We start from the raw sequence: 22,389 nt of genomic DNA, 5'->3' as shown, positions 1-22,389 counted from the left end.
CGGCAACCCTCCGACTGCCAGACGACTGCTCTTACTGCCAGAGCCATGTCACCCCATAACGTCACTTAACAAGACATTCAAAATCAGAACAGAGGCTCTGATTGGTAGTTCCCTTCAGATTCCCTGTGTAACTAAACTCACCGTGTTTCGAACCGAACACGAAGAGGCCGCTTCCACCAAAAGCTAACGTACGTTCAATAGCAGTTCTGAGGAACGTGGTTTATGATTATGGGTTGCTTTTTGACCATCTCAGACCCTAAAACACTTTGATTTACGTGAATAGTACCCATATTTATAGAGAAAATGACAAATAACATCCCAGTGTTCGGAAGACTCACAATGGTCCACACAGCGCTGTATAGGCCTACCCGGTTCACAGTCTCTGGTTAGCAACAGCTTCCCCACCACTGTCACAGCAGAGCACACACACACACACACAAATCTCAAAGTCATTTTTTTAGTTATTAGTCAAGTCGCACTGTTTGGAACAGGGTTTACAATACTTCACATCTAGGCACAACAGTTTCATTGATGAAGGCAATATGCTGAAATTACTTTTAGCCCTTTTATCTTAAATCAAAATGTTGAGAGTGGATGTTTTCTAAATGTCATCCAGACCATTGCCTGCAGAAGGTTTTATTGTGAATCAATCCCAATTTCTCCAGTGTTCGGTTTTCATCCAACTAAAAAATGTAATCCCAGGCAAAATGCATTATACTCATTAAACACACATTAAAATAAACAGTCAAACATCCATACAGTAACAGGCAGCTGGATGAAAAATCCAGCAATGCCAATCTTTACGCAAATCCAGAAATCCACTCTTTTCCACATAAGCTTTTTATACACATTTCACTGCGTGTAATGTCAGCCTGGATTTTGGAAATCTGAGCTAGTAAGAAAATTAACAAAATATTTTGTCACAAAAAATACATTCTGACCAGTATAAAGAGAGGTAGTCATATTAGATAATAGCACAACAAAAGCCTACATACCCAAGTCTTACAGACATCTGCTTTCTATTACAGCATGATTAGACAGAGTCAGGAAAATAACTAAACAAATAACAATAACTAAAAAAATAAAAAATAAAAATCAATCTCAACAAGAATTTGTCTACATTTAGACTTCATTACTTTTTTGCTAAGACAAAAACACTGCCAATGAGGTGAGACCATTTGATTTCAATATTTGCCAATGGGGTTCCAAACTATCACTCGTCAAGCAAGCAGTAACTAAAAAAAAACTAATATTTTCAAATTGAGAGAAAAAAAAAAAAAGATTTTAAGACCCATTACAAGACTTAAGACAGTATTCTTTTGCCTTGTGAATGGGTATCCATATGAAGATTCACTTCTGTAAAGAGCACATGCAGAAGATGGAACAAACTGCAATATAGTGTTGTAAATATATGGACATTGAGTACTTTGAGTAATGTCTTTTTTTAAATATACTGCGGAAAGTGGAAGTGGAAATTATTGTTACATTTGTCCGTACGTCGTGAAATGAATCTTGATATGAATTTCACGACGTATGCATCTTACAACAGAATATTAAGTTATATTCCAGGTCCTTCATGATAAAAGCAGATTCAAGTGTGACCGTTACGAACCACAAAAGAATACAAAATGCAAAAAATGAACCCATCAGCCCTGGCAAATTAATTTAAAACTGATAGCTGGTGACAAATATAACTAAACACAAAACATTACAGAGTTTTTATCCCACACCTTTGTAAACAGTTCCAAGTGAATTCGAGGAGGTCCCATTTAAGGCCCAGCAAACTCCATGGAACATCATGGAGAAATAAGGACTGTAAGACAGTCCCGCTTTAAATTCCTGTGAGGTAGGGACTCCGCCTGCCACTACACAACACCTCTCACCCTCACATTGGGTCAGACTATTTTGGCTAGATGCTGGAATCATTTTTAAATCACTGTTCCAATCAAATAAGAAAAAAAACACATGATTGTGAAGTCATCACAGTGAAGTCATCACAGCAGACCTGGGTCAAATACCTAGTTGTTTTGGATTAAAACAGTTGTCTGTGCTCAACTGATCTTGCCTGGTACAACTGAGCCAATCAAGAGGACCAAAACCCAGGCCTTGCATTTTCTGAGAGTATTAAATCAACTCCAATACAAAGACAAGCTTAGTAAAGCATAGAAAAGCATTTGAATCTGAAACAATTACATAGGCGAAGGGATTGTCTGTAAGGAGAACACATGGTGCGTAACACAGAGATTGTTCTGTGTTATCGGGGTATGGCCTGAAAGCTGGGCGATGCTACTTCCCTTCCTTCAGCTTGAGGGACTCTCTGTAGAGCAGGAGCCTCTCGGTGGTGTGGGGGGGCAGTTTGCTCCTCCTGGCCCTAACTATGCAGCTGGCCAGGGGGAAGAGGCGATCGAAGCCCCCGGAGGTGGCAGGAACTGCCAACAGCTTTCGGGACAGGCTCTGGAGCTGTGGGAAGCGTGTGGCCTCTCTCCAGAAAGCCTGAATGGAGCGGTCTCCATCCAGCAGGAGCTCAGACAGGTACTGATCCAGCTCGGACAGCTTCATGCTCTTGGCCACCGGCTGGAAGAAGCTGAAGATCTTCTTGCGCTTGATGTCGCCGCCGGTAGATGGGGAGCATGGGGATGGATCCGGGTCATCCTGGGAATGTTCCACATCTTCCTGCTTGATGCAGAATTCATCCACAGCATTCCAGTGATCCAAATCGCTCATGGCCGACTCCACCACCGTCCTGGCCTGGAATTTGGAAGGGGCGGCCAGGGTGGTGCTTTCAATCTCCTGCTTGGCGTCCTGGAAGGGCTGGAGTTTGAAGCGGGGATCGAGTACTGTGGCGAGGATCAGGTCCCTCTGCAGGATGAAGGGCTGGAAGTGGGCATGGAGGCCGGCCCGCAGCCCCTTGCAGAAGTGTGTGTAATTAGTGGACCGAGATTCCAGCGTTTTGTCCAGGCCAATGAGCGAGGGGATGACCAGTGAGAAGGTGACACCCTCGCCCTGCAGCACCTGGACGGCCTCCTCGAAGGGCTCCAGCAGGCCGATGATGTCCACCACCTGCTCCCGCTTGGCCCGCACCATGGGGGGCGAGCTGGAGGAGTCCTTGGCCTCGATGCGCGCCTGGGCCAGCAGGGTCATGACCGAGCCCCAAACAGACTCCTGCGCCATCCTGCGCATCGACACAAAGGTGGAGTTCCAGCGGAAGCTGCTGGCGCTGTGCGGCGAGGCCAGCGACAGGCCGCATTCCTTTCCCAGGACCTCGTTCCAGTACGCACTGCGCCGGAAGAAGGCCACCACATTCTGCACCTGCGACAGGAGGTTCTCCACCACGCGCGAGTTCCGCAGCGCCTCCTTGATGACCTGCTGCAGGAGGTGGGCGGTGCAGCCGACCCGCGTGCCAAACTGAATCTCCGAGAAGTCCTCGGTGGGGAGGAAGTCGGCGAGAAAGCCCAGCAGCTCCTCCTCGTCTGGGTCATTCTTCTGAGGGCAGCACATGACTTTGTAGTTGCAGAAGAGGTCGTTGGTGGAAAGGGTACTCTTGGCCTCGTTGGTGACGATGTAGCCCACGTTGTGGGGGAAGAGGCCGTAGCTCAGCAGCACCGCCTCCAGTTCCCGCGCCACAGCTGCGGGGACGTTTTTACGGCTCAGGTGGCGGAAGGCCACTGTGGGCCGGTGGATGTTCCAGCCGGAGTCTATGAAATGCAGCTGCACAGCGATGACTGGCTCGGCGTACTGGCTGGCCCAAAGGTCCAGAATGACGTGGACCACAGCATCCCCTCCGCTCACCACCATGCAGCACTTGAGCTCCCGGATCAGGTGGGGCTTCACCACCTTCTCCACCTCGTCATACAGCTTGAGCCCCACGGCGCGCTGGGACAGCCTGGGGAACCACGGCAGCGCCACCGCCATGAAGCTCCGGAAGCCCGAGCCCTCCACGAAGCTGAGCGGCAGCATGTCCTCCGCAATCATCCTCAACATGGCCTCCGTCACGCCCCTTTGCCGGGCCTGCTGTGAGCCCGGAGCCGAGCCCGGAGCAGAACCCGGAGCAGAACCCGGAGCAGAACCTGGAGCCGAGCTGCTAACTTCTTTCACCGCAGGAGGCAATGGAAAGACAACAGACTTCAGCTTAGACGAAAACGGTTCCCTTTTGAACTTGGGTCTCAACTTCCCTACCGTTACATCCATTATGTGTCTCACCTATACACAAGGAAAAAAGAAAGGGGTAGAGATCACCATCTTTATTCTCAGCACAAGAAAGCTGGATTTTTCAGTCGCTGAAACAGCAAAGGAAAGCCTGCAGCTTGCATGCATTCAGCTCATTTACACTAATCCTTCTATGATCAGCATAGAGCGATGCCTTAGAACAGAAACTACAGCTCCTCCCACTCAGCTTAGGGTGCTATGTTATGCCACTGACTCTAGATTTGACTGTCGGAGGTCTAATGGAAAAGCATAAATGTGACAGTCCATAAGCCTCTGGTGAAAGCTTGTAAACAGATGAAAACCGGACACACACTGACACACTACAGCGCATTCCTCCCTACGCCCACTAGAGCTCATCCCCGGCCCACTACACCTCATCCCCGGCCCACTACAGCGCATTCCTCCCTACAGCTCATCCCCGGCCCACGACAGCAGGAATTTCAAGCAGTCTCAGGGCACAGGAGAAAATGATTTCATTTCTAAGATGGTCTTCAGCTGCCAGGCAGAAACTCTAACAAGTACAGTAATTCTTTACACTGCTTCTGTGCATCAGCTGTGCAGGTTATATTACGCAACTACACTACTTTCCACAGCTTCAGTATCAATCTTAAAGTGGTTCATTATCTGGTGATAAACCCAATTTATTACACAGAGGGGAGAAGTCGACAGGCGTCAGAAATCCCACCTGCTCAACAGGCTCTGGTTCTGGGTCCGTATCCAAGACAACATCACACTGGAATTCAACCTGGAAAGATGATAAACAGTCAGAAATTAAACGGGTTATGCACAAGGTTTAGTATGGTTTAGTATATAGTATGACAGTGACACACATCCTCTCAAGCAAGGCTGTAAAGTGGGACAATATTGTCCAATAGGCCTCAGATGTCATTTTAAATCCTTTACCATGAATGACCATATTTGGATGTTTGTCTATGAAAAAATGAATGCGTTTCATCCAATATGTGAATTTAAAAAGCAGCTCACCTGTGTATGGGTGCTTTAGGGGGGTGTAGCTTACCTGTGTGTGGGTGTTTTAGGGGGGTGTAGCTCACCTGTGTGTGGGTGTAGCTCACCTGTGTGTGGGTGTTTTGGGGGGTGTAGCTCACCTGTGTGTGGGTGTAGCTCACCTGTGTGTGGGTGCTTTAGGGGGTGTAGCTCACCTGTGAGTGGGTGTTTTGGGGGGTGTAGCTCACCTGTGTGTGGGTGTAGCTCACCTGTGTGTGGGTGCTTTAGGGGGTGTAGCTTACCTGTGTGTGGGTGTAGCTCACCTGTGTATGGGTGTTTTGGGGGGGTGTAGCTCACCTGTGTGTGGGTGTTTTGGGGGGTGTAGCTCACCTGTGTGTGGGTGTAGCTCACCTGTGTGTGGGTGCTGTAGGGGGTGTAGCTCACCTGTGTGTGGGTGTTTTGGGGGGTGCCGCTCACCTGTGTGTGGGTGTTTTGGGGGTGTAGCTCACCTGTGTGTGGGTGCTGTAGGGGGTGTAGCTCACCTGTGTGTGGGTGTTTTGGGGGTGCTGCTCACCTGTGTGTCAATGTCATGGTAGGTGGGGACTTCGCCCTGTTCCAGCAGGGCCGCCATGACCAGGGGAGAGTCGTCACCTTTCCCATAGCAGCCCAGATCCACTCTGCGCTTAATGGTGGAGTTCCAGTGGTTCTTCACAGCATTGTCAGTCCTGTCAGCCAATCAGAACAGCTTTAACGCCTGATCTGAGCCGTAGCTCACTGGGGAAAATTCACCATTTTCTGTGAAATTGTTTCACAAAATAATTTTTGCCCAGAGGGCCAGGGATCAAACTGGCAATTGCCAGATGTAAAATGGTGAGCTGAATGCTTTCTGCCCCATTACATGATTTACCATTGTGTAGAATACAGGATTTATTATTTAAAAGTCTGCCTATAAACTGTGTATCTTTTATAACATATTTAAATATTCATAATTTACATGATAAAACATGATACATGATAAATATAAACGTAAAATATGGCATTTTCAATTCATTTATCTTGACTATATTTTATGGTCTCTATGGTTATGAATTTATATGTATATAGGTTACTAGTGGAAACAGGTCTGACTGGACTTGTATTCCCTCAACTGAGTGTTAACATAATTATATATTATTTTAATATTATTTGATTAAAAGTTAACATTTCCTGTATCCATATTTTGTACAGTGCAGTCCGTAAGTATTTGGACAGTGGTACAATTTCTGTTCTTTTGGCTCTGTACTCCAGCACATTGGATTTGAAATGAAACAATGAATGAGGTTAAGATGCAGGCAGTCACCTTTACTTTGAGGACATATACAGGCCTACCGGGTAATAGGCATTACATTTCTATACCTAGTCCCTCTATTTTAGGCAACCAAAGGTAATTGGACAGTTGGCTTCAGCTGATTCTGATTAGTCAGGTGTACTCAATCTCCATAGTGCAGGTGCAAGAAATCATTCAGTATCGAGTCTTGATTCTAGGCTTTTGATTGCCTTTGGAGTTCACAGTCAATGAAGTGCAATAACAGTCAATGAAGCTATTATGAGGCTGAGAAATAAGGAAAAACTATCAGATACATGTCAAACAATATGCTATCTAAAATCAACGTAATGGCAACGTAATGGCAAAGGACCTGGTAGGCCAAGGGAGCCATCTACATTTGATGACCAAATAGTTCTCACCAAAATGAAGCAAAAAAACCCAACTGATCAGAAGCACTGTTCTAGGGGCAGTTGTGGGGGTGTGGAAGACTTCAAACAGTTAGCTGCAAAAATAAGATGCCTAGGTTTCAGCTGGCTAATAATTACAAAAGCGTGGAGGCTAAAAGATTGCTCAAGAACCAAAGAACCCCCCATCTGTGGTGGTGGGGGTATTATAGTTGAGGCATGTATGGCTACCACACCTTGCTGCCTCGCTTGCCTTCATTGAAAATGCTGAAAGCAGCAGAATTAATTGAGCAGAAGCATCTTGTCAGCTCAACTCATTGGACAGAGCTTCATCCCACAGCAAGGCAATGATCCCCAAACATACACCAGTGAGACATACACCAGTCAGTAAGTATGTCCCTTTTTTGTCTCATTTCTCAGCCCCATAATGGCGTCCTTGACTAAAAAAAGGGAAGTGCACAACTCCTACACTGACCACCTGAGATGGATGTAAATACCCTCAAATTAAAGGTGCAGTCTGCACTTTGGGCACTTTTTTTTTTTTTACAGAGGGTAAAAAAAAAAAAAAAAAAGGTAACAACATTGGTGAGCTGGCACTGGATTAGTGTCTGCTAAATGCCTAAATGTAACTGTCAGTGAGTCAGAGAAACTACCTGCCGGGCAGCAGTTTGGCGATCTCTGCCCAGCGGTTTCCCAGGACGCAGTGGGCCTTGTAGATGATGAGGTCCTCCTCAGGGGTCCAGGACGACTTCTTCACGTCGGGGTTCAGGTGGTTGTGCCAGCGTTCCCGGCACTGCTTGCCCAGACGGCCCTTCAGGTGTCGGGCCACAGTGCTCCACTGCTTGGTGCCGTACATGCTCACCAGCTCGATCACCTGGCAGGAAGGTGAGGCGATGGTGAGAGGGCGTCACACAGTCCACCTCAGGTCAGGCTGTCAGCAACGCACAGTACATTCTGGGCCAAATACGTAATAGCAATAACACAAATGTATGTATTTGACCAAGGTCTGCCACAGCATGCAGTAGTTCTAGTTTCCACGGAATGAGTAAGGGTTTCCACTCATTGCTCTCGCCAGCAGATGGGCATCTTTGGACATTTGGGCCAAATAGTCACAGGGCAGCTCACCTTCTCATCCTCCTCCTTGGTCCAGGGCCCCTTGACCAGGTCTGGGTTCAGGACTCTGTTCCAACGGTACTGGCACTGGTACTCTGTGCGACCCTGCAGGGAAGAGCATACAACAGTCAGCTCCTGACCTAGACCAACACCCACCAGTACCGTCAGCTCCTGACCTAGACCAACATCCACAAGGCATAGAACTGAGTCAAGATCAGGCTTCCACTAACACCAGTAGCTCACTACAACTTGTTTCACAGTTCTAGGTTGGACTTGCTTTACGGACACTGCACTCAGCAGCTGATCTGTGATTACTGTTACAGCGCCAGCCCTCCCTAACTAGTGGAAGGACATAACAATATTCTCCTTTATTTGCATTGCAAGTCTGCCCGTTAAGCTACACATTAAGAGTCTTCCTCTGCCTTGTGTCTGTGTGAGCTGGACTTGTGCTGAGAAATTCTCTCAGGTCTTCAGCCCATATTCTGTAATCCATTCATAGCCCTTAAAGTGCCAGCCATCAACAGAACAAGAGAAAACGGCTGTTAATCAAAATCTGTAAAGCAGTTGCAGAGGTCCATCAGCGATGGGTAACGGCCCCTCTATGGACACAGCTCCAGTGTGCATAACTGCCCCTCTATGGACACAGCCCCAGTCTGCATAACGGCCCCTCTATGGACACAGCTCCAGTGTGCATAACAGCCCCTCTATGGACACAGCGCCAGTCTGCAGCTTAAAGGTACAGTAGGTAATTTCAGACTCCTAACAGTCAAGAGAGGAATTGCTGCAACAAACAACCTCAAACCAAAACATCTATGAATATGACGCGTAATATAAACTATACTAAAATGTACTACTGAACACTATATTTTTATAGTTTATACTATATTAACACTAAGGTTTTCACTTTAACTAACCATATATATTATGAGCAAGCAATTTATTTGGCTATGTAACTAGCTGGCTATATAACTAAGATACGATAGTCTACCACAAACGATGTAAATGTAACTTACAGTTTGAGAGAGATAAAGGTTTAGCTAAACACGGGTGATTGAACACGTAAAGAGATCAAAGGAATGTGTAGCTGCCCAGACTGCACTCCAGACAAGTGATCACTGAAACTCTGTACACTATTGCTCATCTAGTTAGAGAACAACACCAGTTCGCCATTAGTAACAAGCAAATGAGCTATTACTAGTTATCTTCCCGAATTTACAAATATCCACCTGAGGCACAACGCTTGTGCACTACGCATCGCTATGTTCATATTGCCTGTATTTTATTGTAAGTGGATATTTGTAAATTTGTCAAGCTAACTATAGCTCATTTGCTTGTTGTTACCGATAGCGAACTGGTATTGTTTTATAACTGGATATGTAGTCTTCGCTTGGATAAGAAGCGATAAAAGCGCCAATCGGCTGAGGCAGTTCACGCCTCACTCACCGGGAAAAAGCTGGCGATGGCCTTCCAGTCATTATGCCCCAGATTCTGAACCAAAGTCTTCAGATTCTCATCCTGAAAATGAAAGAAAGTCTGAACGTCATCAGGTACAGCAGCCACACTGGATATAAACAAACTAAAACACAGCAACGTGAGAGAAGTAGCACACGCATTAAGCAATGATGCAATTAAAGGGCTGTTTGCGCCTTCCTGGTGAGATCACTTTTATATTCCGAAGACTAACTAGAGACCAAATGATTGTCATTCAATGCTATGACTGCTCATTAATATTAAAATAGCTACTCAACATTTTTCAATTTTATTGCTATGTGACATGTTGGAGGACATAATGCAAAGAAACATCCTCAAATTTCAAGGTTACATCCTTCAATTCTGTTTGTACTTCGAGAGCAGCTGAAGATAAACAAGTGAATACTACATTGTCCCCTCTCGGAAGGTAGTAGTAGCTAGCTAATATTGCTAGTAGCTAGTTCGTATAAAAAGTGATAGAAAATAAACTATGTTCAAAAGTAGATTTCATATAGAAGAGCCAAGTGCGCTTAATTCATGTATAATGAATACAACAAGGACCGGGCAAATTACTTTTGATGACTTTTACTAGAATGGGGGAGTGTACATGGTTTTGTAGTTTGTCAGCACTACACAGACTACATCAAGCAGACGCTACGCTACGCTCAAGTTATAGCCACAACATGCAGGAAGACAATTGCTTGGTTTACTAGCTTGCTAACATGCTGAATTCATTCAGAATTGGTCACAAAGTTAACACTAGACAGATTTGCCAGTCACAACGATCATCTCTGATCACCATTTCTTAGGCTATGTAAGTAGCAAGCTATTTATCGGAGCTCCACAAGAACACAAAACAGTTGATAATATTTCCAAATCTACCAGTAGTGCCTTATGGTGCTCGGTCCAGCGGAGGTGGCCATGAGTAGTTTCAGCCAAATCTACTCACACATGTACCTGGATTGTGCTCACAAATCAGCCTGATGCTTAACGTGCGCTCTTCTCCAATCTCCATGGAGCAAGGCTGCGCACAGAGCAGGCCGCGACACTGAAGGTCAAAGTACAGCAACCTGGCTGGAAACGTTCAGTGCTGCTGAAAAGCACCTGCTTGTTCTCATTTTGGTTAATTATTTTTCCGTATATACCATGAGGGGGAACATGTTCTAAACATAGTTGTCATCGTAAGTGCATTTTTTTTTTGGGGGGGGGGTTAGACAAGGATAGGGATATCAGAAAGGAGGGGCAGGGGAAAATCAGGAGGGAGGACTAAGATAGAGTTTGAAAAGGTGGGTTTTGAATCTGCGTCGAAATAGGGGGAGGGATTCTGCTGTTCTGACAGTGGTAGGCAAGTCATTCCACCACTGAGGAACCAGAACGGAAGGCGTGAACGTGCAGTTCGACCACCAGGTGCACGTAGAGAGGGAACCATAAGGCGACCAGAGCTAGCAGACCGGAGTGGTCTAGCTGGGGAGTAGGGAGTGATCAAGGATTGTATGTAAGGTGGGGCAGTCCCCTTAGCAGCCTGAAATTCCAACACTAGGGCCTTGAAACGGATGCATGCGGCAATAGGAAGCCAGTGGAGGCCAATGAGAAGCGGGGTGACATGAGCCGACCTGGGCTGACTGGTGATCAGGCGGGCTGCAGCATTCTGGACCAGCTGGAGGGGCTTGATGGCACACGCCGGGAGACCGGCTAGGAGGGAGTTGCAGTAATCCAGGCGGGAAATGACGAGCGCCTGGACTAGGAGCTGGGTGGCTTTCTCTGTCAGGAGATGACAGATACGGCGTATATTATACAGAAAGAACCTGCAGGTTCTGGCAGTGGAGGATACTTGTGGAGCCAGGGTGAGGCAGTTATCAAGAGTCACCCCAAGATTCTTTGCCGTACGGGAGGAGGAAACTACAAAGTCCTCAACAGTCAATGAGAGGTCGATTGACAGAGAGGACTTAGCAGGGATGTAGAGAAGCTCAGTTTTGGCAAGGTTGAGCTTCAGGTGGTGGGAAGTCATCCACGCAGAGATATCAGCCAAGCAGGCAGAGATCCGTGTGGTGACTTGGGTGTCGGGGGGGAAGGAAATAAAGAGTTGGGTGTCATCAGCGTAAGAATGATAAGAAAATGGGAAGCGATAACAGAACCAAGAGACATGGTGTATAGTGAGAAGAGGAGAGGCCCAAGAACTGAGCCCTGTGGGACTCCAGTTTGTAGGGGGTGAGGGTCGGAGACTGAGCCCCTCCAAGTCACCTGGTAGGAGCGACCAGAGAGGTAGGAGGAAAACCAAGCGAGTGCAGACCCTGTGACACCCATCCCAGACAGCGATGAGAGCAGAATCTCATGGTTGACTGTATCGAAGGCGGCCGACAGGTCGAGGAAGATGAGGACAGAGGAGAGAGATTTGGCTTTAGCAGAGTGGAGTGCCTCAGTGACCGCGAGCAGGGCGGTCTCAGTGGAGTGGCCACTCTTGAAGCCAGACTGGTTGGGGTCATGGAGACTGTTCTGGAGAAGATAAGTGGACAGTTGGGAGCAGACCACCCGTTCCAGAGTTTTAGCGAGAAAGGGAAGAAGAGACAGGCCGGTAGTTGTTCAGGGCAGAGGGGTCAAGAGTAGGTTTTTTGAGCAGGGGAGTGACTCTGGCCCTCTTCAGGGAAGAGGGCATGGTGCCAGAAGAGAGGGAGGTGTTGATTAGAGAGGAGAGAAAAGGGAGAATGTCATCGGATATAGATTGTAGGAGGGGAGAGGGGATGGGGTCAAGAGGACAGGTGGTTGGGCGGTGGGATGTAAGGAGTGTCGGCATCAGAGAGGGGAGAAAAGGAGGTTAAGGAGTTGGGGAGGGTAGGAGGGTCAGCAGGGGTGGAGGGTTGGGAGAAGGAATTGCGAATAGCATCGACCTTCTTTTCAAAGAAGGAGACGAAGTCATCAGGTGTGAGTGATGAGGGGGGTGGGGGGGAGGGGGGCCAGAAGAGAGGAGAAAGTTGAACAGTTTGCGGGGATTAGAGGCGGCCGCGTTAATCCAGGGGTGTCACACTGCATACAAGATATTTTTTGGGCAGGTGCGTGTTAGCTTTTAAGCTCTTGTCCCTGGCTTTCTTCAATAAACAAAGAATACATGCATTTCATACATTCAATTTAAGGCAGATTAAGGCAGTGGTTGCCAACCTTGGCCTTGTTTATGATGGTTTTTGTTCTAACCAAAGTTGAAATCCCTGAATTTTAAAAGCCTGCAAGTGTTACTTTATGCGCTTTTCATGTCTAGAGGAATATTTACCCTCTTAAGACACATCATGTCTAAAATAGGCATGCGTGGCATGAATATGAATCCAATACTGTGCTTATTGTGCCTTATTGTAAACAATTACAAAAAGGTAACAATTTTAAACTGATCAAATTAAGACAATAGGCTCCTAATTAAGTTGTTAAACACATGTTTGTCAGATCATATTTTTCCTTAAACCTATGAAAACAATGCAGATTTGTGTTAGTGGCCATGTGTCCACACTTTCAGCAGTTAGTAGCCTATTGATTCACCTAATTTGATCAATTAAATAACGTTGTTACCGCTTAGAGTAACTGTTTGCAATATAGCATAATGAGCACAAAATGGACAAACTGTTAGCCTTCAGAGTGCAATTGCCCTTATATTATTTCTCAAAATAATTATCTCTGGTAGTTTTAAATTTTTCATTTTGAGGGAAAAAGTGCATCTCTGTCTCAATCTGAAGGTTGGGTAATTTCAGGACCAGCTGACAGAGGAGACTGTTGGAATTGGTGGAATGAGCCTAATTTAAAACTTTGGTGCTCACATACCAGGCAGTTAAGGGATCAGCCCCTGTATATATTCAACCACTTATCAAGACCAGGGGCGGCCTATAGCGTAGCGGTTAAGGTAAATGACTGGGACACCCAAGGTCGGTGGTTCTAATCCCAGTGTAGCCACAATAAGATCCGCACAGCCATTGGGCCCTTGAGCAAGGCCCTTAACCCTGCATTGCTCCAGGGGAGGATTGTCTCCTGCTTAGTCTAAACAACTGTACGTAGCCCTGGATAAGGGCGTCTGCCAAATGCCAATAATGTAATGTAATACACCAGCAAGACCCCTCCGTTCTGCCACTTCGTGCCGTCTGGCCTCCCCCTCGCCACACCTGCACTTCTCGCTCACAACTGCCGTCTGCTCTGGCCCCACGGTGGTGGAATGACCTCCCTGTGGATGTCAGAACGGCAGTCTCTGACCTTTCAAACGCAGACTGAAGACTCATCTCTTCAGATATATAGATAGTTGTGTTTTGTATTAGCTATTGTATTGTTGTACACAGGATATTTTAGCTGCCAACTGTGGTATTCTAGTTTGGAAGTTGATGTATTCTTCAAGGGTTCCGATTGTATCTGTATGGTCACACTAGGACTTGGAACCGTACTGTCCTCTCAGGTCCTCTTCACACTTGTACTTGCACTTCGTTGTACATCGCTCTGGATATGAGCGTCTGCTAAATGCCTGCAGTAAGTCAGCATCAGTGAATGTCATCGTCAAATGCCATGGAAATACAGCTCAGCGTGTTTCTTCAGGTGCCTTCAGAACTTTTGCAAAACAAAAGTCTGTATGACTATGAGCCAGGGCAGTGTGTGGTGGACAGGACTCAGTGGTGGCCAGTTGATGCGGACGGGACCCAGTTGTGGCACTCACCTCCTCCCGCATCCACTTAACGCTGACCTTCCCGCTCTCGCGTTGTTCTGCCACATCGGAGTCAGTGTCTGGATAGAGCGTATCATCACCATCCTCCCTGGAGCAACACAAAACCACTGCTCAACACTACACCAGCAGACCTGAACTGTTCCTACTGAAGATGTGTGTGACTATACTATTCCTACTGAAGATGTGTGTGACTGTACTATTCCTACTGAAGATGCGTGTGACTGTACTATTCCTACTGAAGATGCGTGTGACTGTACTATTCCTACTGAAGATGCGTGCGACTGTACTATTCCTACTGAAGATGTGTGCGACTGTACTATTCCTACTGAAGATGTGTGCGACTACAATTTCTACTGAAGATGCGCACGACTGTACTATTCCTACTGAAGATGTGTGACTACTATTCCTATTGAAGATGTGTGTGACTGTACTATTCCTACTGAAGATGTGCGACTGTACTATTCCTACTGAAGATGCGTGTGACTACTATTCCTATTGAAGATGTGTGTGACTGTACTATTCCTACTGAAGATGTGTGTGACTGTACTATTCCTACTGAAGATGCGTGTGACTGTACTATTCCTACTGAAGATGCGTGTGACTGTACCATTCCTACTGAAGATGCGTGTGACTGTACTATTCCTACTGAAGATGTGACTGTACTATTCTTACTGAAGATGCGTGTGACTACTTTTCTTACTGAAGATGTGTGTGACTGTACTATTCCTACTGAAGATGCGTGACTGTACTATTCCTACTGAAGATGCGCGACTGTACTATTCCTACTGAAGATGCGTGACTGTACTATTCCTACTGAAGACGCGTGACTGTACTATTCCTACTGAAGATGCGTGCGACTACTATTCCTACTGAAGATGCGTGCAACTACTATTCCTACTGAAGATGTGTGTGACTGTACTATTCCTACTGAAGATGTGTGTGACTCTACTATTCCTACTGAAGATGCGTGTGACTCTACTATTCCTACTGAAGATGCGTGTGACTACTATTCCTATTGAAGATGTGTGTGACTGTACTATTCCTACTGAAGATGTGTGCGACTGTACTATTCCTACTGAAGATGAGTGTGACTGTACTATTCCTACTGAAGATGCGTGTGACTGTACTATTCCTACTGAAGATGCGTGTGACTGTACTATTCCTACTGAAGATGTGACTGTACTATTCTTACTGAAGATGCGTGTGACTGTACTATTCCTACTGAAGATGCGTGTGACTACTATTCCTACTGAAGATGCGTGTGACTGTACTATTCCTACTGAAGATGCGTGTGACTGTACTATTCCTACTGAAGATGCGTGTGACTGTACTATTCCTACTGAAGATGCGTGTGACTGTAATATTCCTACTGAAGATGCGTGTGACTGTACTATTCCTACTGAAGATGCGTGTGACTGTACTATTCCTACTGAAGATGTGACTGTACTATTCTTACTGAAGATGCGTGTGACTACTTTTCTTACTGAAGATGTGTGTGACTGTACTATTCCTACTGAAGATGTGTGACTGTACTATTCCTACTGAAGATGCGTGACTGTACTATTCCTACTGAAGATGTGTGTGACTCTACTATTCCTACTGAAGATGCGTGTGACTCTACTATTCCTACTGAAGATGCGTGTGACTCTACTATTCCTACTGAAGATGCGTGTGACTACTATTCCTATTGAAGATGTGTGTGACTGTACTATTCCTACTGAAGATGTGTGCGACTGTACTATTCCTACTGAAGATGCGTGTGACTGTACTATTCCTACTGAAGATGCGTGTGACTGTACTATTCCTACTGAAGATGCGTGTGACTGTACTATTCCTACTGAAGATGCGTGTGACTGTACTATTCCTACTGAAGATGCGTGTGACTGTACTATTCCTACTGAAGATGCGTGTAACTGTACTATTCTTACTGAAGATGCGTGTGACTACTATTCCTACTGAAGATGTGTGCGACTGTACTATTCCTACTGAAGATGCGTGTGACAACTATTCCTACTGAAGATGCGTGTGACTGAACTATTCCTACTGAAGATGTGTGACTGTACTATTCCTACTGAAGATGCTTGTGACTGTACTATTCCTACTGAAGATGCGTGTAACTGTACTATTCCTACTGAAGATGCGTGTAACTGTACTATTCCTACTGAAGATGCGTGTGACTGTACTATTCCTACTGAAGATGTGTGCGACTGTACTATTCCTCCTGAAGATGCGTGTGACTACTATTCTTACTGAAGATGCGTGTGACTGTACTATTCCTGCTGAAGATGTGTGCGACTGTACTATTCCTGCTGAAGATGTGTGCGACTGTACTATTCCTGCTGAAGATGTGTGCGACTGTACTATTCCTGCTGAAGATGTGTGCGACTGTACTATTCCTCCTGAAGATGCGTGTGACTGTACTATTCCTACTGAAGATGTGTGTGACTGTACTATTCCTACTGAAGATGCGTGTGACTGTACTATTCCTACTGAAGATGCATGCCACTACGATTCCTACTGAAGATGTGTGCGACTGTACTATTCCTACTGAAGATGCGTGTAACTGTACTATTCTTACTGAAGATGCGTGTGACTGTACTATTCCTGCTGAAGATGTGTGTGACTGTACTATTCCTACTGAAGATGCATGCCACTACTATTCCTACTGAAGATGTGTGCGACTGTACTATTCCTACTGAAGATGTGTGTGACTGTACTATTCCTACTGAAGATGCGTGTGACTGTACTATTCCTACTGAAGATGCATGCCACTACTATTCCTACTGAAGATGTGTGCGACTGTACTATTCCTACAGAAGATGTGTGTGACTGTACTATTCCTGCTGAAGATGCGTGTGACTGTACTATTCCTACTGAAGATGCATGCCACTACTATTCCTACTGAAGATGTGTGCGACTGTACTATTCCTGCTGAAGATGTGTGCGACTGTACTATTCCTACTGAAGATGCTTGTGACTGTACTATTCCTACTGAAGATGTGTGCGACTGTACTATTCCTCCTGAAGATGCGTGTGACTACTATTCTTACTGAAGATGTGTGTGACTCTACTATTCCTACTGAAGATGCGTGTGACTGTACTATTCCTACTGAAGATGCATGCCACTACTATTCCTACTGAAGATGTGTGCGACTGTACTATTCCTGCTGAAGATGTGTGCGACTGTACTATTCCTACTGAAGATGCTTGTGACTGTACTATTCCTACTGAAGATGTGTGCGACTGTACTATTCCTACTGAAGATGTGTGTGACTGTACTATTCCTCCTGAAGATGTGTGCGACTGTACTATTCCTACTGAAGATGTGTGCGACTGTACTATTCCTCCTGAAGATGCGTGTAACTGTACTATTCTTACTGAAGATGTGTGCGACTGTACTATTCCTACTGAAGATGTGTGCGACTGTACTATTCCTACTGAAGATGTGTGTGACTACTATTCCTACTGAAGATGTGTGCGACTGTACTATTCCTCCTGAAGATGCGTGTGACTGTACTATTCTTACTGAAGATGCGTGTAACTGTACTATTCTTACTGAAGATGCGTGTGACTGTACTATTCTTACTGAAGATGTGTGCGACTGTACTATTCCTACTGAAGATGTGTGCGACTGTACTATTCCTGCTGAAGATGTGTGCGACTGTACTATTCCTACTGAAGATGCTTGTGACTGTACTATTCCTACTGAAGATGTGTGTGACTGTACTATTCTTACTGAAGATGCGTGTAACTGTACTATTCTTACTGAAGATGCGTGTGACTGTACTATTCCTACTGAAGATGTGTGCGACTGTACTATTCCTACTGAAGATGCGTGCGACTACTATTCCTACTGAAGATGTGTGTGTGACTGTACTAAAACGCATGTTATTATGGCACCCAGTTGGCTAAGGGGAAGGCCAAAAAATAATTACAAAAATATTGTTAGGTTAGAAAAAAAATTTGACATAACTGACACAAAAAGACAGGTATTTGGGGAGGTTATACACTTTCTAAAAATCTGAATTAGTCTAATGTAGAAAGTTTGATATCCAAGTAATGGATGAGGCTTGGCTGAACATAAAAATAGCAATTTAGAAAATATGTATATTTTGATCTTGATTTGTATGAAATAATCAGCGTTATGGATGTGATGCCATTGCATTATGGATGAGACACATTATGCACATTGTTTGATGATCTACTTCCCAATCAAATTCTATCATAAACCATTTGTAGTCATCTGAAATGGTTCAGATTGTTGGTTTTGACATTTAGAAAACCATTTCAAATGGTTTTGATTGTTTTCAAGCTGGGATGAAACCATAACAATGGGGTCAAAGTTCAACTATTTACGTTCATGGAACTAAAATTACAAATTTGGCTAAAATAAAAATATAAGCCGTGTCCTTAATGCGTTTCCATTCAAAACGTTGCACTCACGACAGAGAAGAAAGACACGTTAATTTTTCACGTTCTAAAACAGGACAGTACACACCGCTAAAACTTTCTTCAAAAAACGTTATAAAACCGTCCCGTAGACTTAATTTTAGGCTTACCAAAATCAACTCTTTGGAACATCATAAAGAAAGTCATTTTTAATGACTTTTTAAAAGTAAACCAAGACCAGGACGCCTCCCCCACGTGGGAATAATGCACACAACCTCCAGCTAGGCAACTAAATTCTACATCTAAACAAAACAAAAAGAGCAGCTAAAACGTTCGTTAAAACAATAACAGAAGCCAGTTAACCTCAACGAACTAAATCCAATGCGAGCTAGCTAGTAAATTGTGCTAGGGTCTTTACAAGGAAAACGGGTGGTTAGCTTAACGTTTCACCAACGACGTGCAGTTTTGCTAACTAGCTAGCTAGATAGCTTTTTTGATGGCAACCTGAAAATACGCATTCGTGCCTGCGACTGTTTTGCGGTCGGATAGCATTCGCTCTTGAGAAATTAATGGATCACTACTTAATCTTGCATTACACGTAATGCGACTTGGAGCATGCTGGAAGTCAATTGGCACGTAAAACATTTCACCACTAACGTTAACAACTGTTCATTAACCAACAGCTCACTTCCATATACTACACACCGTATAACCAACTTCGAGTCGCTGGCTAAGCTAACCTATTCTAAACAACTGATTGTTTAGCCGAAGTTACAACTTTCATCAATGTTAGTAAGTCGGATAGCTAGGCACTTGATTCGCGCTACCTTCACCTACCGAGCTACGCGCGTATAACCATAACAAATACACACAAAGCATCGCAATTTCTTATTTTTCCACTGGAATTCTGCGATGAAAGAGCCCGGTCTGCTTACCCGCGAGGCCACCAGGACATTTCCCCGCTGCTGTCCAGAGGTACCCGACAAAATCCTGAATATAACGCACGCTTCCACCACGGCAGCGCAGTTCATACAGTCACACAACTAGCTAGTGCTTCGCTTTTGTGATATATTGGTCTGTATATTTGTGTTTTTCTACAAACACAATGATAACGCTGTAGCAACACGCAGGTCTCGCGCTACAGTTTCTATCTCGCGCCCACCATGTCTCGTGGGTTTTCCCGGGAATGACGCGCGCGTATTTGATGGGAGGAGCACGCGCGCTATCATGCCCGCGAAACCCGACCGAACAACTAACCCGAAGTCGAAGGCCCTGAATCAGGGAGGCTTGTCTGCACCCTACCCACCTATACCTATAAGCTACTTTTTAATATCAGAACACAAATGATAAATGTAGTAGGCCTACCTTTCAGGGACTCATCAAATACAAAAAGGCTCACTAAAAAGCCTAGTGGACTGCAGACTCATTCCACTGGCGTCACCTGAGATCAGAATTGGTGGGGCGCAAAACTTTCATATAAACCAATCATTGATCTTTAATTTTCCTTGGTTAACAAATGTGTCGATGACCTGACTAATCAATCGGGAATTAACACGTGGCTTCATCACATCATGTTGAATGATGAATACAATTTACAAAAATCAGTTTTAATCACTATGCAGTGGCAGAGACTTCCCATGATTTTCCTTGAGTAGGCTATCAATACAACAATTAATTCACAAAATACTCAGTACTGTCAGATATAGCCAGCTCTCCCCAATTGGGTATTTCTATTTAGTAGCCTGTGCCTTATGCATTTCATTATATTTGCATTACGAAATCGTGCACATTTGATCAACATTTTGTGCGGACACGTGTAGACTTCTTTCTCCTCAGTCCGGAAAATAGACTGCAATGTGTGGATTGTAAAGTGGTGTTGCTGGTCATTCTGAACGCGGTAGAGAACAGCAATGCATCTTTTTCATAAGTGTTGCCTAGGCTACTTAGTAGTTAATTGATTAGCCCCATCTTTGAAACATTTGTTAATCAAGATAATTGAAACCGGGATGAGGTCAATGATTAGTTTAAACGAAAGTTTTAAGCCCCACCAATTCTGAGCTCACGAGACACCAGTGATCCGTTCAGAAATTATTTTGAAAAGTGGAAATTGGGGTTTGTGTAAATTTTGGAGCATCATATCTTTGACATTAAAGCAGGGAAAACCTGAAAACAGATTTATTGCCAACTTTGGCTTTGTATTATTTTATGAATGAATTATCTAATTGATTTCATTTTGCTTGTGGCTGTTCTTAACCTATATATTTATTAGTATTTTAAGTATGGATACTCAAAGCCATTAAAGTAAGTTTTATTGTGAATTCAGGTTCTCTTTTGTCAGAGTACACAGATCAGTTTTCTCCCTGCTTTAGTGCCAAAGATATGATGCTCCAAAATCGACACAAACAACGTGGGACCTTTTTGGGTGCCAATGTCTTTAGAACAGTGGTGGGCAAAGAGGGCCATATCCATTTCTGGATTTCATACCAACTTCTGGCCTTAATTACATAATTAGCCTTTTATGCCATCTGACATTTTAGCTACAGTACATTTCTTGATGAATGACAGCCGAAGACTGCTCTTGTGTCCCCCGTTTTACTGTGATTTCATTTTTGAGTGTTGGTGCATACAGCCAATTAGTTCATTTTAGCCAGGGTAATTGATGGAAACCAAATCCTGCATACACACCTGCCCTCCTGGACCGGACTTGCCCACCCCTGCTCTAGAACGACAAATACAATGAGGCTAATGTTTTTCATGTTCTCTATTGAATATATAAATAACATTTAAACAAAGTTTGAACAAAATCGGAATGGTCACCCCCCACACCTCTGGTTGACTTTTTAGGAAATTAATGTATAATGACCAAAGCTAAACTCTTGATGAACACAATAAAGAGTTAGATCCAATATCATTACAGATCTTACGGATCTTATGGATGAGGTCCTGAGGAATCAAGAAAGTCTACTTACAGCAGTCAACCAAATCAACACGTCCCTCCAAGAAATTAACACCAGCTTGAAGGAAATCTGCAAGGCACTTTTGCATCCTCAACAATAAAGTGTTATGTTGTCAGTATTGTGTGATGTCTGTGTTTATCCTGGGAAAACACTTATTTACTACAACATTAACAAGCTACTCTCTTTTACTCTGATAATTAAATATAGCCTATTTGTATACATTTTAAAGAGCATGACCTGAAAATGAACTGAGGTAGCCTACTGCAAAGCTTGTCGGCCTAAAACGTGCACAGCTTATTCAGTCTTAGCAACACTTACCTTAAAATTTCTCTACAAGTCGCTGGCGTGTATAGCAGCCGCATTTCGAGGCCCAAGAGCTGGTTCCGGAGGCAGTCGTTCCTCAGCATTGGGGACTTCAGGCAGGGGAAGGCCCTGTTTAATGGCCACATTGTGCAGGACACAGCAGGCTAATATTATTTTGCACACCTTCCCGGGTGCATAAAGAAGGGTACCACCTTTATTGTCCAGGCAGATCCATCTTGCCTTCAAGACCCCGTTTGTGCGCTCCACAACGGCCTGAGTAGCAGCGTGTGCCTCACAGATCAGTTGCACATTAACGGAATGAAAGTTTTTCCGGTTTATGTAAGCATCACAAAGAATGTGTAATGTATTGAGTCGATTTTCATAGATAATTCACAATCATGAACCTAATCTGGATCTTAAACCTACTAATTGCCAACTAATTTAACTAAATGTGTTATATTTTTAATTGTTTGTTATGTTCATATCATGTGTTTCAAAGGCATCTGCGTATTGTTTACATAACAGAGCGCAATATGAATTAAAATGTAAATTTCCAATAGTGACAAGCATTATTTATGTGCATTCTTGAATTTGAATTGAAGCACTACGCGT

General features: G+C 44.5%; 1 protein-coding gene across 2 annotated transcripts; it reads right to left on the bottom strand.

Annotated features, from left to right (window-relative positions):
- Positions 1-443: 443 nt before the first annotated feature.
- On the bottom strand, positions 444-19,947 carry mybl2a (v-myb avian myeloblastosis viral oncogene homolog-like 2a). Of its 2 annotated transcripts, none has more exons than XM_061258168.1 (8): positions 19,883-19,947; positions 14,120-14,216; positions 9,418-9,489; positions 7,987-8,079; positions 7,515-7,735; positions 5,726-5,876; positions 4,892-4,951; positions 444-4,200 (listed from the first exon to the last, which is right to left on the bottom strand). In XM_061258168.1, exons 2-8 carry the CDS (start codon positions 14,129-14,131, stop codon positions 2,287-2,289), a joined length of 2,523 nt encoding a protein of 840 aa, XP_061114152.1. In that variant the 5' UTR covers positions 14,132-14,216; positions 19,883-19,947; the 3' UTR covers positions 444-2,286. The 2 variants fall into 2 exon arrangements, with proteins under 2 accessions (XP_061114152.1, XP_061114151.1); XM_061258167.1 differs by lacking the exon at positions 19,883-19,947 and adding an exon at positions 19,453-19,683.
- Between the last annotated feature and the right edge of the window lie 2,442 nt (positions 19,948-22,389).

This window comes from Conger conger, chromosome 10 (assembly GCF_963514075.1).
Source record: "Conger conger chromosome 10, fConCon1.1, whole genome shotgun sequence".
NCBI classification, from domain to species: Eukaryota; Metazoa; Chordata; class Actinopteri; order Anguilliformes; family Congridae; genus Conger; species Conger conger.
The sequence above is the reverse complement of the archived record's forward strand: the minus strand, read 5'-3'. Positions and strand labels throughout refer to the sequence as shown.

Bases quoted from the DNA above. Each gene is read 5' to 3' on its own strand.
- mybl2a (XM_061258167.1), bottom strand. From the start codon at position 19,472: ATGTCCTGGTGGCCTCGCGG. The intron at 14,217-19,452 runs GTAAGCAGACCG...GTGTTGCTCCAG, and splicing joins ATGTCCTGGTGGCCTCGCGG to GGAGGATGGTGATGATACGC. The intron at 4,952-5,725 runs GTGAGCAGCACC...TCATCTTTCCAG, and splicing joins ACCATGACATTGACACACAG to GTTGAATTCCAGTGTGATGT.